Below are 17,426 nucleotides of genomic sequence, written 5' to 3'. Positions count from 1 at the left end.
ACTATATATTTTTTTCTCTCTATTTTTTTATACAGACCATTGTACAATATCTACATCTACAGATAAAATCATTCTTGATAACTCTCTACTTGCAACATTTGTTTTGAGTCTTTCTTTAAGTTGATAGTCTTATATATCAGCATTATACAAAAAACAATTCTTTTGGAAACATACAAAAGGGTTTAAGGTTGTTGTTGTTGTTGTTTTTTTAACTGGTCTCAATCCGTTAAAGCACCTTAAAAAATGTTCACGGTGGTGTCGAAGCATTCTGAAAGAAAAAGCATGCAGTTCTACAGTTCTACATGGATTCAGTTCTCTGTACATCAAAACTATCTCCTCTATTATAAATTGATTTCACTTTTAAACACAGTTACATTCATTAAGCATCTATTACAATGCCTCACTTGTGAATTAGGTAAAAAATAATAATCTTTTAGTGCTTCTTTTTCCAGAAATAATAACAGTAAACAACTAATAATCTGGCACGTCTCTTTGTGTGAATTCTTCTTTTCCAAACAATGCTTTATGAATATGCACTTTCATTAACAGTTCACATTTCTCCTCCGCAGAACATCTGACATAAAAATAAAGGTTCCTCAGTCTTGTATTTTACGGTATGTCTCTGTGTTTAGTAAGCTGTCTCTCTTTTGTTTTCTGTTTTCCTTCAATGATCCATCAAAAAAGCAACCGGCTGTCACACAACACAACACACAGACGGAGAAGAGGAAAAAAACAGCGGAGCAGGAAAGAGATTAAAAAAAGAGCGAATGGATTACAGGGCTAGTGTGAAACAGGATGTACCCTTTTGTTCTTTGTCCGGGACGGGTGGTCCTGGGAGTGACGGCTCTGTGTGTTGGTGAGGTAAACCTCCACGTCATCAGGCACTTCTTCAAGAAAGTTGGAGGGGACCAGACCCTTGTGTCCATTGAGCTCCCCCTGAATGGAAAACAGGTCATTATGCATCTAAGGCTAAATGCCAGCGTGGCGGCTCTCCTGTGTTCAGGGCTGAAAGCAAGAATAACCTCGAACGTGAAAGAACAGCATTAGGTGTTTTGCAGAATAGTATAGTGTATGACCAAAAACAGAGATGGTGTAAATAATCTACTCACGTAATAAAAGCCATCCTCATCGATCTCTCCAAACACTGTGATCACATCGCCGGCACAAAACGTCAGCTCAGCCTGAAGGACAGAAAAAGTTAAACATGTTAGATTTCAGTCATCGTTCATAACTGTCACAGAGCTAATTTAATATGCAACAGTTACAACCACAACGTAGATGTTTTAATCACTTTAAAGTATCAATCAATCATAAATCAGTCTGTCTGTCTCTATCTTTATATCTATCTATCTATCTCTCCATCTGTGCTCCCATCCATCCATCTATCTGTATATAAATCCATCTGTCTATACGGCCGTATATCTCTGGCTGTCTGTCTGTCTGTCAGTATATCCATCCATCCATCCATCCATCCATCCACCTATCTATCATGTCTAAACATCCATCTGTCTGTCTATCTGTCCATCCATCCATGTCTATCTATCTATCTATCTATCTATCTATCTATCTATCTATCTATCTATCTGTCCATCCGTCTATATCCGTCCGTTCTGTCTGTCTGTCTATATATGCTGTATAGGCACTTTTTTCACTTTTGGACACTTATACACTATACATTCTGACAGGATAAAAACCTACATATTCAACCTACACAAGGTTTAGGCCTAACTCTATACTCATAAAAACAAACCTACGTAATGTCAGATATCTAAAAGAATCTCTACATACCTTATTAGAAAGAAAATGAAATAGCAATAATTTATAGCAACATTCTCTACTTCAGGTCCAAAACAACATCCACCAAACTTGTGAAATACAAACACAGATCAACCAACACTGGGCAAGGCAGGTCCTCACTGTCAGACTGGGAGCTGTGTTCACAAACCACAGTGATTGTGTAACCCTTTACCTCCAGTCCAACGACAGCAAAAAACACACACAGAGATCCCGGTGTCACAAATAACATTCCCTATTCCTTTCATAGGAACTCACTCACTTACAGCAGAGCAGATTTCTCAACAGCCTGTCACAAAGCCTTCATAAATGCATTATAATGATTCATAGTATCCGATAAATGCATGCACACACATTGGAAATCATTTAAATGCTTTTCTGGTTCACTAAAGCTTGACACTAACACTACCATCATGGAATATAAAGCATCCTGTTATGCTTATTTTCTTAGAGAATCATTCATCGAGCAAATTATGAAGGCTTTAAAGATCACATTCAGTTTGAAATGCAAATGTATTGCACATGCTTTATGATGTTTGGGTCCCGTAAGTGAGATGTAAACACAGTACAGGTGCTGATGCAGTGCAGTGAGCTCCTTCAGCAGGAAACAGAGTGTCATTTGGCACAGGCTCAGTGAGTGTAGACTCACTACTTCCTTCCACACTCACCTCCTCACTCTGCAAGCTGCCCCCATAGCGGGCCTGTGCGCCAGCGGCAATGCAAAGGTGAGAGTAAGTGACAATGGGGTGTAAAAGACTTGGAAATGCTAAATATAATATGTAGTTATTAGCTGATCTAACCTTGTTTGTTCTGTGAGTTTTTATTTTTTTAATAGATTTGGAATTTAATTGGGCAAATTTGATGGGTGTTACTACTAAAGACACATTTCTACCAATTATTGTTTTTTAAATGTATTATTTTTAACACTGATATTTATTTTTTTGTTTATGTTTTTATTAGAATTTTATATGAAGTACAATTACACTTAAACACAATTAAATATGTAAAAAAGAAGCACGGCATGATTTATGAATGACAGCAGGCTTGGTTGTCAGGATGGTAATATCAATCATTCAATTTGATGTTATACTATTTTGATGCCCTCTGATGGATACATTCAGAAGTGCTTATTACCAACTTTAAAGGTGAAGTTTGTTGGGTGGGACTATTTGTTTTCCAAACAATGATGGACCAGTGTTATTACTGTTAGTTTTCAGTAACTGAAATAAATCTAAGATAAAATACTCATATATATATATATATATATATATATATATATACATACATAATGAAAAACTTAAACTTTATAAATATATACACTAAAATTAGAAATGTTGCCTTGGAAACTAACTGAAATAAACACTTCAATATCAGTACTGAAATTCCAAAAATATAGCTAGAAAAATAAAGCTAAATAGAAATATATTTATCATACAGTCACTGCTGGAAAGGGTTCAAATATGCAAAAGATGCTGGAAAACTGAAGAATCTGCAGGACATGGAGGATTTTTCTGAAGAACAGTGCTCAGTTTAACTGTTCAGAACAAACAAGGGACTCATGAACAACCATCACAAAACAAAAAACATTCGTAGATCATCCAGGTAACCACACACAGTATTAAGAACCAAGGGTTCCCAAACTTTTGAAGGGGGTTATTTTAATAATTTCAGCTATTTTTTGGTCTTGTGGACTATATGTAAATGTCTTTTATGTAAAATATCTAGCTTAGGACAGTACTAAATAAAAAAATAACATGCATTTTGTAGGATCTCTTTTTTTTAAGAGATTGATTTTTTATTAAAATGATTCACATTTTCTGCAAGGGGTTCCCAAACTTTCGCATGCCACTGTACATACACACACACACACACATATACATATACATATATATGTATATGTATATGTGTGTGTGTCCCTGGACCACAAAACCAGTCATAAGGCAGTGTTTCCCCTAGGTTTACGGCTTTGGGGGGGTAAATTCAGTTTTTTTTTTCTCTGGACTCCTTTTTAATGGTTATTCATTAACACAGAGACATGCAGAATTCATATTTAAATATGAATCGGAGTGGGCTTACTTGTGTGTGAGTGAGCGTGTGCATCAGGCGGAACTCCACTGTGCGTGATACAGAGAGCGCGACCATAACGTAGAGATTGAAATGACATGCCATCGTGTAAATAAGATAAATAACATAAGGCTATTAGTTTGCTTAATGAAAGAACAAGGTATAGACATGTTCTATAGGAAAGGTAACTTTAAATTACTTCTGTTGTGATCTGGCGCTATAGAGAAAATATAATTAAATAAAATTAACTTGACCTTCAAGGGGGGTGCCGTTGGGGGGGCGGGCCGCCCCCCTAAAATAATGGCAGGGGAAACACTGTAAGGGTCAAGGGTCCAGTCATGAGATTTATACATAATCTGAAAGCAGAATAAATAAGCTTTCCATTGATGTATGGTTTGTTAGGATAGGACCATATTTGGCCGTGATACAACTATTTGAAAATCTGGAATCTGAGGGTGCAAAAAAATCTAAATATTGAGGAAGTCACCTTTAAAGTTGTCCAAATGAAGTCCTTAGCAATTCATATTACTAATCAAAAATTAAGTTTTGATATATTTACGGTAGGAAATTTACAAAATATCTTCATGGAACATGATCTTTACTTAATATCCTAAAAGAAAAAAATCGATAATTTTGACCCATACAGTTTTTTTGGCTACTGCTATACCCAAGCGACTTAAGACTTCAGGGTCACATATACATATAAAACTAAACAAAATGACAGAATCACATGACAAAATTACTGAAACCCAAATTACAATTAAAATAAAAACTGAAAATATTTAAAAAATCATTTAAAATATTAATGAATACTATAATAATGTATAAATAACATTAAAATAACAGTGGCAGAAAGGGAGATTTTGGGAAACCTGTTTGAAAACAGTGATTATATTTTTAGATTCTATTTGGCACAGAAATTGCACACTTCAACTTTAAAATAATAAGTTCACAGAAGAAAGTCATGCAGGACTGGAATGACATAACAGTGTGTAAATAATGACAGAACTTAAATTTTATTTTTAACCAGAACTTAACCTTTAGAGCTGCCATGTGCCATCTGAATGAACAGCAATGTAAAAAATACAAACCACATTGTAGCCGCAAAAGCAAGGAAAATAAGCTGAACATGAATTTGGTGGCTAATACAGAGGCAGACATCCAGGCAAACCAGCGTAAAATCAGAAGCTTATGAGATGAGACTGTAAGTGTGATGGTTAAAAATGAACTCCATTAGTACCTCCACATCCACGTTAGGAGAGCTCTCTCTGGGGTCATAGTCATACAGGGCCACCATCCTCCGCGTCGACACCGGGTGCTGCCTTCCACTCCTTTTGTTCCTCTCTGGAAAAAAAAGAGTTTAAGAATAAATGAGCAAAACCAATAAATAAGTAAACCAAGGTACTTTCTGATAATTAAAATTAAACATATAAATATGTGAAAAAAGAGCATGATTTATGAATGACAGGAGGCCTTGTTGTAATAATGACACCAGCCTCCTTTACATATTATTCATCTAAGTTTTTGCCCTCTAATGGATAAATTTAGAATTGTATATTACCAACTATCATCATTTTTAACAACACAATAAAAGGCACATTTGGTAGACAAGTTATTGATTTTGAATCCAAATGTCCACTATTCTGAGCTGTGAGGTCCAAAAGTTTGAGTCTACAGCTTATTGAACATTTCAAATTGCAAATGGAAAGAAACAGAGTTTGAGAAAAAAATGGAAAGAAATCAAAAGTAAATCGGTGACACTGATCATGTGAATTCAGTATAAATGGTCAGATGTTCTTTCTTAAAGGGTTAGTTCACCCAAAAATGAAAATTGGCTTGTGTTTTACTTACCCTCGAAGCATCATAGGTGTATATGAATTTCTTCTTTCAGACGAATCCAGTCAGTTATATTAAAAATGGTCTTTGATCTTTCAAGCTGTTTAATGGCACTCAGCGGGTTTTGCAGTTGAACAGTCCACAAGTCGTCAAATAAAGCTTGCACATTCATAATAAAACGTGCCGCAGACGGCTCCGGGGGATGAATAAAGGCCCCCTGTAGCGAATCCATGAGTTTTAGTAAGAAAAATTTCCATATTTCAAACGTAATAAACACTATTCTCTCAGTTCCGCTGACTGTCATACACTGAAGCAGTTCCGGCGGATGACGTAAGAAGCGCGGCGTTGCGTGATTAGTGACGAATGCGGAGAGAGAACAAAACAAAACGCCGGTCATGAATTAGAAGTACAAACCGAAGATTTGCAAAGAAAAATGTTGGAGGATTTGCAGATAAACCAAGAGGAGACTGATTTTCCTTTGCTAAAGTAAGGAAACTTTGCTTCCTTTGCTCCTGTTAAACAAACTCGCGAGACTAGCATATCTCAGAGGCACGCGCGCTGTGCATACGTCATACGCCTTCCGCCGGAACGGATCCGCATACGACAGATAACGGAAGTGAGAGAAAAGTGTTTATTACGTTTGAAATATGGATATTTTTCTGACAAAAACTCATGGATTCGCTACAGGGGGCCTTTATTCATCTCCCGGAGCCGTCCGCGGCACGTTTTATCATGAATGCGCAAGCTTTATTTGACGACTTGTGGACTGTTCAACTGCAACACCCGCTGACTGCAATGATAAAGCTTGGAATAGCCAGGACAATTTTTAATATAACTCGTAAAACGTGAGTGAAACACAAGCCAATTTTAATTTTTTGGGTGAACTAACCCTTTAAAGCTCAAGATTAATAAAAATACAATATAGAAACATTTTAAGAGCAGTTTCAGAATTTTGGACCCCACTGTTCAATCTGCATTATTTCCTGTATGAGGTGTCAGTGGGAACAGAAAGAAGTAGTCATGCTTGTGTGACATTCAAGTGTTAAAGGGAAACTTGAAGGTGAGCTGTGAAAAGGCACTTAAGTGAAAAAGTAAAGAAAGGTTTGAATGAGAAAACTGGTGAAGAAATTGAGTGGGCACAAACCTCTCTTGGATTTCCTGGACCTGCGATTAACTGAACGGCCATCTTTGAACCTATTACAGTTTACTTGAAGAGAAAAGAGGAAAGCAAGAAAGAAATGGAAGAGAGAGAGAGAGAGAGAGGGGGGAAAGAATGAAGGTAAGGAAGGCACAGGATTTAAAGGAATAATCCGTCTGTGACATTTTGCTATGATTCCTTTTGTTCTCCTCAGATGAAAGAAAGTCATATAGGTTTGGAACGACATGAGTGATGATAGAATTTAAGAGTTATTATATAAAGAATAGTATGGAAAAGGTAGAGGACTGGCAGACTAGCACCATGTTAATCTAAAATAACACATAAACAAACAGAATAGTCAGAAAATGAAGCACAGAGGGGTAAGATGGGCAGGGGCTCAGTACAAACTACCTGTTACTTCATACCTATTTTCTCAATGGGCGTGTTGAGAGGAAGAAACCCCTGTTTGAGCAGCTGGTCCAACATTTCATCATCATCCGTCTGGATCTCTGAGACCATGTTACAGGGGATGAGCCCCCTGCGGCCACAGATCTCTGCCCTATAGAATCCATCTGTGTCCTTCTCTCCAAACACCTGCACAACACAGCAGGGCCATAATTGAACTCGTTTCATTGCATTTTTAATTACACTCTCTCGAATGTCCTGCACTACTGCGCTACTCAATTTTGTACGGTAGCACTACTTCTAATGTTTTCTATCTTGTATTATTTACTTATGCTTGTATTATTTTCATTTGTAAGTCATATTTAATAGTGTCAAGTGTCTAGTAATTGAATAAATGTAAATAGCCACTGCAAACAGAAAATAAGTGTGTGTGTGTGTGTGTGTATATGGCAATGGACTGACTAGGATAGAAGGGGAGAAGAGAACAGAACTTAGAATATATAATTAGCTAAGCACAAAGTATTATTTATATAAAATAAATAATTATAAATCATTAAAAAGCCATGTACATATGCAGGCATGTATTTAAAATACAGTAAAGAAACAATAAAAGTAACTTAATAATCAGTATTATTTAATATTGGCATTGGCAACTATACTGGTACACAAATATATAATTATGAACTATTTTTATCAGTCAGAAATTTGGTATTGGTGCAAAGAATAGAACAATATAATTTAATAAAAATTATTGTATACAATTAGTTATGTATAAAATGATTAATGAATTAATCAATGTACTTTTTTAAAATAAATACAATTAATAATTAATTATAAATCCAAATAAATATTTATATACATAAAATAATTGTAAAAAAATAAATACTGATTATATACCTACTATATATTGCTAAATTTGTGTGTATATACACACACACACACATATATATATATATGTATAAACATATATAAACATGATATGTTATATATAACATTATATAATCATAATAAATAAAAAAGTATAATAAATAGTAATAAACAATATCCAATATATAATGTATTGATACATTTATATGAAAAATGTGTATTAATAAATACATTAATATAAAGTAATAAACATTATACTATATAATTTAATAATCAGTACTTTTACTACTGGCAATTAAATTTGTACATTAGTATATACAGTAAACATAATTATCAATTATCTGTATCGATGCATCCCTAAATAGAGTAGAAATAAAAAGTCTTAAAAGGTGGAAAGAAATGAAAAACAAGCTATGGAGTTAAATGGCAGTTAAGAATTGCTTGACATCAGTTAGTTCAGATCAAACCTTTATAATCTGGCCCTCCTTGAAGGGAAGCTCCTCTACAGCAGCATCGGGGTTAGGAGACATTGACAAGGGGTCGTAGTCAAACATGGCCACAAAGAGTCGGGACAAGTCCTCTGGCTCTGACTCATAGTAGTCTGGAGACCGCCGGTCACGTCCTCCATAACCATCTGAAACACAGGAGAGGGCAAGCTTCTGCTACACACTGAAACCAATGGACATCTAAAGCACAAAAGAGACCATAGCACACTTAACCTAATCTATATCCTCAGAGGCATCAATCTGTGACAGCTAAACAATATTAAGAAAATAACATACAGTATGCTGCTATATGACTATATTGTGTACCATTCCTTCTTAAAGTGAGGCTACATATTAAAACTACATATTAACGTCATAAACGGATAAAAATGCTAACCACACTTGATACATATGCATGTTCTCTATATAGTAAAATTATCTGATGCACAGCACACCAGTGGGATGATACACAAGCATACTGAAAACATAAGAATGCAGTAAGAACATGTTTGAAACTGCCATGCATATTAAAAGAACAAGGAAAGGATAAAACATTGCTGTTTTACTGTAAAAATCTACAGAACATTCTTGGACAGACATGCAGCAACTCATTACCAATACTTTACTGGAATGATCGACTACCAATCTCAAACTTTTTTTTCTAATCTTATACCAAAATCTTAGAGAGGAGTAGAAATAGTAGACCATGCCAGTTAATTAAAAGTGTACAGGTGCATCTCAATAAATTAGAATGTAGTGGAAAAGTTCATTTATTTCAGTAATTCAACTCAACTACCAATTATTGAGTACATGTACAGTAAATGAACATACTTTCCAGAAGGCCAACAATTCACTAAAAATGTTTTTTTTTAGTTGGCTTATGAAGTATTCTAATTTGTTGAGATTTGTTGTTAAATGTGAGCCAAAATCATCACAATTAAAAGAACCAAAGACTTAAACTACTTCAGTCTGTGTGCATTTAATTTATTTAATAGTTTCACAATTTGAGTTGAATTACTGAAATAAATGAACTTTTCCACGACATTCTAATTTATTGAGATGCACCTGTATATGGAGCTGATAGAAGTGAATCATGCACCCTGTTACTGATAAGGATATGTAGAACATTCAAAAGTGGCATTTCAAATCACAGTAATTTTCATAGTTCTCAATTAAAGCTGGCATCTATGCTCTTATGGTGTGCAGTCACACAACATCCAACAGAAGAAAGATATTCATGCAAATGAAACCATCAAGGATCTCACAGGAAGCTCAGTAAAAGATGGATGATGAGGAAAAAGGCAACAAGGGGAGCAAGAGGAGGAGAAGAGGGTTTCACAAACACCGTCTGGTGGGGGGGGTAAAGGCAAAATGTACATAAATAAAAATGACCTCTTGATTAAAACCAAAATATACATATACAATTAAATGAATAGAAAAAATAAATGTACCTCATCCATCTTTGTTTTTTATATGTTAATGAGAGGCTCCTGCATGTCTATTCTTCTAAGGTAAAGGCAGCTTCTGTTCTTTTTAAGGTTAGCAATACAAATAAAGCTCTAGCAACTGTATCTTAGATATGCTTCCAATTAATGCTTGTTTACAGTACTACATATGCAAATCTGTAGGTTAAAAGACATGCGAAGTATGTTTGTCTAAATATGTGCTGTTTTAGCTGTACATCTGTCCCATATTTAATGCTAAGACTACTGCTGAACTTCTGTGTAGTTAGAGTACATGTTTGTGTCCCTATAATTAGCCTATTTGTGAAACTTTAAGGTCTAAGGGTTTAGCATGGACATGACAGGAACTAAAAGATTGGACATGACTTTATTTGGAAAAGTTTAGTAAAGCAACACCATCACAATAATCTCATGTATTATGTTTAAGTCTTGTGGTCTTATTTCTGGGACAATGTTTTTTTTCTTTCTATTTATTCAGGTAGAACTGCTGTGAGACACCTATTTTTTAGAAACTGAAGAACCTACATTTTTATCTGTGATAATCAGCATGTCACAGAAGCAGTCAGTAGAGCTTAACTTGCATTAAGTTAAGAAATATTAATTTAAAGACCCCATGAAATCAACTGAAAAATGCACTCTGCTTTTCTGAATTGATGTTTTTCCTACTGAAAAGGGGAGTTTGGGTGGGACAAAAGTATGCTAACAGTTTATTTTGTCAGCATTTGACGTCTGGACTGTTACAAAAAACTAGCTGGACAAAGTTTGAGTTTCAGAGTAGGTTTAGAGTTAAAAAAAATCACAAAGAGGTTTAAAGAAAGGTAAGTTTACCTATATATATATACATACACATACATACATACACACAGTAGTCAACATTTGAAGTGGATCAAAACCTTTCATCAAAGTTGTCCTAAAGCCAAAATGCTTTCTTGTCTTAGGACAACTTTGATTCACTTTTTTGATCCACTTCAAATGTTGAGTACTGTATATATATATGTATGTATATATATAATTCATATAAAATAAATATTATAATTGGCAGAAAAAAACAGGCAAATTTCTGAATCGCTTCTCTATATTGCTGTGACAATGTACACCGCTTAAAACCAATCTATCTTCTTAAAACTTAAAAATAAGCGTTTGCTCAAACTTACCTGGGTAACCTTAGCAAGCTTTTTATAGGCCACTCAAAGCTAACAGACATGGACTAAAGCCACAAAACTCTTACTTTGATTTCATAAGGGTCTTTAAACAAGATACTGTTGGTAATAATGTGATATATTAGTTCAAATTTGTTCTGGTAATTTTTGTTAAGATTTTATTTTTCACGCCACATACCATATCGGTGCTCTGTTCGCTGTGGGGACCATTTCCTGCGGTGGGCTACATTGGTATAGTAAACATTGTCCTTGATAGGTGAGAGGTTTCCCTCACTCCCCTCACTGTTATTCTCCACGGTGATCTCTACGGAAACACCAATCAGAGCATTACAGCCACAGCTCCTCTACTCAGCCCGTGAGTTGTGGATTATGACATTTTCAAGGCTCTCAAGGTGTGTTTTAGGATCAGAAATGCCATTCTATAGCATTAAAGCATCAGAAATGGCGTACTGATCTTAAAACAGTATTGAAAGCCAGCTGACATGAGTTGCTCTGGAGTAAAACAGCAATGTTCAACATGATGATGGTTTTCTAAGCGACAATGTGTGGCCTGTTAGGAGTACCAATTGTACACTAGAATAAAGCAGTTAAATAATTATTAGTGAATCTGAAACAGAATGAATGGCAAAGGTCAAACAAAAGTGACTCCCAGGTGACATAGAAAATGTCATCATGACATTTAAGGAAAACAGAGGAACACACAATAGGTGTCTCTATGAAAGACGCTAAAGGAAGGGAGGCAGAGTCCAAACATCATGTGACCACACTAACCAATGGAAGGGACTGTCATTGGCCTTCTCTGAGCCGGTGGACAGCCATGACTCGCCCTATGGCCGGAATGGTCCAGTCGATCCGAGCGTCCCGTTGAGGGAGAACTCCCTAAAATCTTCAAAAGCAAACATTTATATGTTAATCAAAGCCTGTGGTGCCTTAAAAATAGATATCCTATTAAAAAAAAGATTCCCATCAACCCCAAAATGAAAAAAATAAATAAAGTGATTTCTTTAGAGAACAAGATTCTAGTCCCAAGTGAAATCAAAACAAGGAGGATGAACCCGCCAAAACATTTAACATAAACAATTGAAACAAACTCTGACAACAACATGAGCAGGGTTTTGGCAGAAATCAGATGCTTAGCTAAAGACCATTTTGGTTTTTGTTCTGCTCCTCTTCAGTTCATATGGGAAAGTTTTGAATGTAGTTTGTGATACAGAGCTTTCTGATTCATATCATTCTATATTATGGTCTGACTACACTTAATGTAATGTGTTGAGTATATAAAACTGTCAGTACAGGTATATAGCATGCTGCAAATCTGTACATGATATTAGTCAGGACCTTAACCACCACAGACATCCTGGGAGATTTCCCTGGAATTTTCAGAATAATGGACAGTTTTCCAATCTCTGATTCTTGAAATTTTAATTTGGTCCCCCTTGAATATTTAGTACTATTAGGTCAGTATTGCAAAAACCTTGATGATGTACAGCATGAACAGGTATTAGAAGAAAACAACGATGGGAAGCAAAACACACCAAAAAAGTATGCATCTGTGCTGCTCAATCCAGATAAGTTAGGTGAGTTATCTGTTCAAGCCCAAATAAACAAGCTTTGACCGTTACAATCAGTGGAAACACATTGTTCATTGGCTTGAATAACTTCACTCCATACTGCACTGTTAAATGTGCAGATTCGTCATTCCTTTGGTGTTTCCGGCTTCCCATAAACAACTCAAAACCAGTGTTTCCCAACCCTGTTCCAGGAGGCACCCCAACACTACACATTTTTTAACTCTTCCCAATCAAACACATCTAAATCAACTCATCAGTTCATTAGTAGAGATTTAAAAAGAGACCTAGTAGAGACCCCCAAGTCCTAAACTGGATGGGTTAGATAAGGGAGACATTCAAAATGTGTACTTACGGGGTGCCTCCAGGAACAGGGTTTGGAAACACTGCTCTAAACCAGAGGTTTTCAACCTTGCTCTTGGAGACCCACTATCCTGCAAAGTTTATTTCCACACCTGCCTGTAAGTTTTCAAGTAATCTTGAGAACCCAGATTAACTGGTTCAGATGATTAGGGTTGGAGCTAAACTTTGAAAAATAGTGGTTCTCCAGGAGCAGGGTTGAATACCTGCTAGAAACTTCAAGGTTGTACTCTAAAGTATAAGTTGGAGGACTGTGGAAACATTGTCATTTGATTTGTGACTCTTCTTACAACAGAAACAAGAAACACTCAGAAATGGCCTTTAGGTAATCAAAACAAACCTACACATCCAAAAAATTTCACTCGACACTCTAGGAATCAAACAAAGTCACATGAGATCTAAACCAAATCAAGAAAGTCAAGAAAGATCATACAAGCTAAAATCCCCCCAAAACAAGAGTAATATCAAAAGGTGAAATCAAACAATAACATAGCAACATCTAGCAAAATAGACCAAACAAAAAAGCAAAACAAGAAGAACAAAATCAAATAAACCGATGACAGACTGGGTGGAACACCATGAACAGAAGAATGGTTTAATCGCTTGTCAATGAGAACACAAAGCAGTTGATAGATGAGGAGAGGGCAGAAGGGTGAGAGGAGGGGTAGGAGACACACACCAGGGGTTCATCCATTGCCCTGTTGAGTCTGGCCACAGAGTAGGCCCTAATGTCCCTGTGATAGGTCCTGCCAACCTCGCTCAGCCTGCCCTCGCTCCGGAACCTGCGTTGGGGATGGTGATGGTGCGGATGATCGTGGTAATGGTGGTACGACTCCCGCATGCTCCTTGTTTCCGGAATGGCATCCAGGAAGTCCTCCTCCACGCTGCACTGCCGGGACAGTGTCCTTTTCCTGCCGGCAGCCAGAGCACGTCTCTCCACAGGTCCCTCGCTGTGGATCACCCGCATGTTGGGGCCAGAACCCACCCGCAGCGGGCTGCCCCCCGTGTACGAGTGGTAGCTTCCACGGTAGCCAAGCGAGCCCTCCTCCTCGCTCCCGCAGTCTAGTCCACTGTCCGGGCTCTTAGTGGTCTGCCTGCTACTGCTGCTGCTCCAGCACGGTGGCCGCTCCTCTATGGAGCTGTAGCGTGGAGAGGAGCGCTGCCTCTGCAGCCTGGGGACGCTCTTGCTCGGGGAGAGGTGGTTCGGCTGCCGTGAATCCTGGTGGTAGGGCCGTGGGCTCCTGCAAGGTGTGCATGGACGGGCCTCCTCGAAACGCAGACGCTGGCCCATGACCTCCACCCCGGTGTCCGTTTCCTCCTCGGCAACTTCCGGGATGCTGTGGAGCCGCTTGTGGGAGCGCAAGGAGCGCTGTCGTACCACCTCCCGCTGCAGGTCCCAACTGTCCCGGTCCACAGCTAGGTCTTGTCTCCTGTAATATGCCTTTTAGAAGCCAGCGAGGGTAATGGACGAAGGAGGAGCCAAAGTTTCAGTTAGATTTGGAAGTTTTTCAATTAGTTAAAATCGGGATTGTTTTTGGCGGGTTTTGTTTGATGGTGTTAGAACAGGCAGAGAAGATAAAACAGTGTGCAAATAGAGAACAAAATGGGAAAAGAAAGACAAAATAAAGACAGAATTAGTTATTGGAGGTCATGGTCGAATGTAGGGCATGCAGTCTCATTCCATGACGGACATGACATGCGACGGGAGGGAATCTGTAGAAGGAAAATGTCAGGAAATGCAAACCGTACAGAAAATGAGAACTGGAGAGTATCACATATGCCTCATCACATATGCCAGGGCTCATTGAGACAATCCACTAACAAAGTACAGTCCAACAACAACAAAAAACTACAGATGAGAATTCACAGAACACAGAACATTAAAAAATTATTAACAGGCAATCTAAGGATCAAGACTAAATAATCTAAGGACTATACATGAAAAAAATCTGAATAAATAAAAAACAAAACAAAATGGAGATTCATCTGCCAAGCAACAAGTGAATTGTGTTCAAAAGCAGACCAATAACCTGGAATGGAAATTTAAAAATATTAATAAAAAGACAAATCTTTTCTAATTATTTCAAATTATGTATGAAAATCATAATTGTTGGTTTTACATTTCTACATCCTGATACAAGTAGCAGATATTTTTAGATTAGGAGGAGATAGCTACAACAGCATATTTTTAAAAATGATTGTTTTTTAGTATTTAAGTTCGACACTACTGCAAATATAGTATTCTGTATCATACTAAATTTTAGCACAGATGTCTGCAGCTGGAGGCAAATCATATCAAAAAACAGTAGAATATATTGTAAACTATATAAGGTGTTAGTTACCCTTCGGGAACTCGAGCTGCGTTAGAAAACGCTAGGGGAATGCCTTCAGCGATACCAAGCTCTGAATCATATGTGTAATCAGTCCAATCGATGGGCGAGACGTCAGAGGCAGGTGACGTCATGACCAGGAAGCTTTAAAAGCACGTGAGGTGCAGCTGGCGTTAGCTTTCTGTCATTCAGCAAAGCTCTCTGTGTGTGTCGGTCACGATCTATGTTCTGTGAGTCTTATTTATTGTTGTCTGTCCAAAGTTACACAAAGCATTCAGCAAAAAAAGCATAAAGCTCCAGCATGTCTAAAGCAAAAGCAAAAGTAAAGACAAACAAAGGCGAAAGCAGATCGCGTTATAGACTGTGTGTTCCTCCCTGCCCACGCTACATCACGAGCGGGGAGACACACAGTTTGTGCGTGGTCTGCTTGGGAGCGGAGCACGCGGCGTCGGCTCTCGAGGGGGCCGACTGTCCGCATTGTGAGCAGTTGCCACTGCATTTTCTTCGCTCCCGGAAGGCTTTCTTTGAGGAGGGAGCCTTCACCAGCGTTCCTCACGGTGCTGGCCCCGCTTCCGCCGAGGCGAGCGGCAGCTGCACTCGTGGGGTTCGCAGCTGGATCTGGTGGAGGGAATGGAGACGGGCGAGTCCCTATCTTCTTCCTCACCTGCCAGATCCACTACCCACTCTCTGTGATCGGAAGCCAGTTCTGCGGTTTCTTCCCCCCGGAGAGCGGGCTCGGTGCTTCTCCTATCTTCCTCCGAGGAGGTTGATGTGGAAAGCGTAGAGGATTCGCCCCCTCAATCCCCACAATATGAGGAGCTATTGGAGGTAGTTACTTGTGCGTTTGCCAAGCTAAACATCGAGTGGCCCACAGAGAAACAGGCTGAACCGCAGAAAAGTAAACTTGATGAACGCTTTCTGCGTGCTAAGCCGCTACCTGCGCGCCGGAGCCTGCCGTTTTTTCCCAATCTCCACACCGAGGTGTCGAGATCGTGGAAGAAACCATTCTCGGCCCGCTTATTCATCCCCGCCTCTGATTATTATGGAAATGTGGCGGGGCTGGGTGAATGTGGTTACAGAGCGATGCCCCGGGTAGAGTAGACGCTTGCAAGCTTTCGGTCGCCCGGCGCGGCATCGTCTCTGAAGGCTCCGGTCTTGCACACCAAGCCGCTGCGAACCACTTCAGCGCTGGTGGGCAAGGGGGACTCGGCAGCGGGTCAGGCTGGTGCGTGCCTGCACACTATGTCAGTGTTACAGGCGTACCAAGCCGACCTGCTAAAAGAGCTTGATGAAGGCGAGCAAGTCAAAGCAGATGACATCTTAGAACTGAATAGAACCGCTGATTTAGCTCTCCGCGCCACCAAGGAGACCGCCCGTGCTATAGGCCGGGTACCAGCTCCTCATACAGGGAGGTCCAAAAACAGAGCGTTGCCCCTCGCGCTCCACCGCAGCGGGACAGAGGACGGCGGCGCTCTAAGTCGGGGGCTTCTAAGGCGAGGCCCGATCTGAGGGTCGTGCTTCAGTCTAGGAAGCCCTCGACGAAGTGGTCCTGACATTTTTAAGCCCAGGACTGCTGAGGGTGGCCCCTACTGGGGAAGAGCGGGGTGCACCAAATTATACGGTGTCCGTCTCTCCTCAGCGTCCTCAGGAGATCGTTTTGCCAACCCTGCCAGTGTTCCAGGGCGCAGCGGTCTCCAGCGAGTGTTTCTCTCAGTATTTAGAAAACATTAGAAAACCGTAGCGGAGCTGAGAGCCTCGCCACCCCTTCGGGGGTCTCTCGAGCAGCTAGTTCGGCCGTCTCCTGCCGGTCCTCCGCTTCAGGGCATCCAGCTAGCAGCTCCAAAAACACAGTCTCGAGAGACTGGTTCCCTTAGTAGATTATTTAGCAGCGTGGAAACTACTGCCAAATGTATCTCGTTGGGTCCTGCAAACTGTAGAAAGAGGCTATCGCATTTA

General features: G+C 39.0%; 1 protein-coding gene across 6 annotated transcripts in view; it reads right to left on the bottom strand.

Annotated features, from left to right (window-relative positions):
* The window catches only part of LOC107553827 (RIMS-binding protein 2), a 57,094-nt gene that overhangs the window by 2,931 nt on the left and 36,737 nt on the right, over window positions 1–17,426 (bottom strand). For 3 of the 6 annotated variants that reach the window (XM_016236131.1, XM_016236132.1, XM_016236133.1), the window contains 9 exons: window positions 11,984–12,098; window positions 11,391–11,516; window positions 8,572–8,738; window positions 7,258–7,426; window positions 6,839–6,901; window positions 5,099–5,202; window positions 2,463–2,495; window positions 1,110–1,181; window positions 802–936 (listed from right to left, as the gene is read on the bottom strand). In XM_016236131.1, coding sequence (XP_016091617.1) covers window positions 802–936; window positions 1,110–1,181; window positions 2,463–2,495; window positions 5,099–5,202; window positions 6,839–6,901; window positions 7,258–7,426; window positions 8,572–8,738; window positions 11,391–11,516; window positions 11,984–12,098 — 984 coding nt within the window. The remainder of the gene's footprint in view (window positions 1–801; window positions 937–1,109; window positions 1,182–2,462; window positions 2,496–5,098; window positions 5,203–6,838; window positions 6,902–7,257; window positions 7,427–8,571; window positions 8,739–11,390; window positions 11,517–11,983; window positions 12,099–17,426) is intronic. The other 3 variants (XM_016236134.1, XM_016236135.1, XM_016236130.1) reach the window with 2 other exon arrangements.

Source organism: Sinocyclocheilus grahami, unplaced genomic scaffold (assembly GCF_001515645.1).
Source record: "Sinocyclocheilus grahami isolate Dianchi unplaced genomic scaffold, SAMN03320097.WGS_v1.1 scaffold482.1, whole genome shotgun sequence".
In the NCBI taxonomy this organism is placed as follows: domain Eukaryota; kingdom Metazoa; phylum Chordata; class Actinopteri; order Cypriniformes; family Cyprinidae; genus Sinocyclocheilus; species Sinocyclocheilus grahami.
This window is presented reverse-complemented; position numbering and strand designations above follow the sequence as displayed.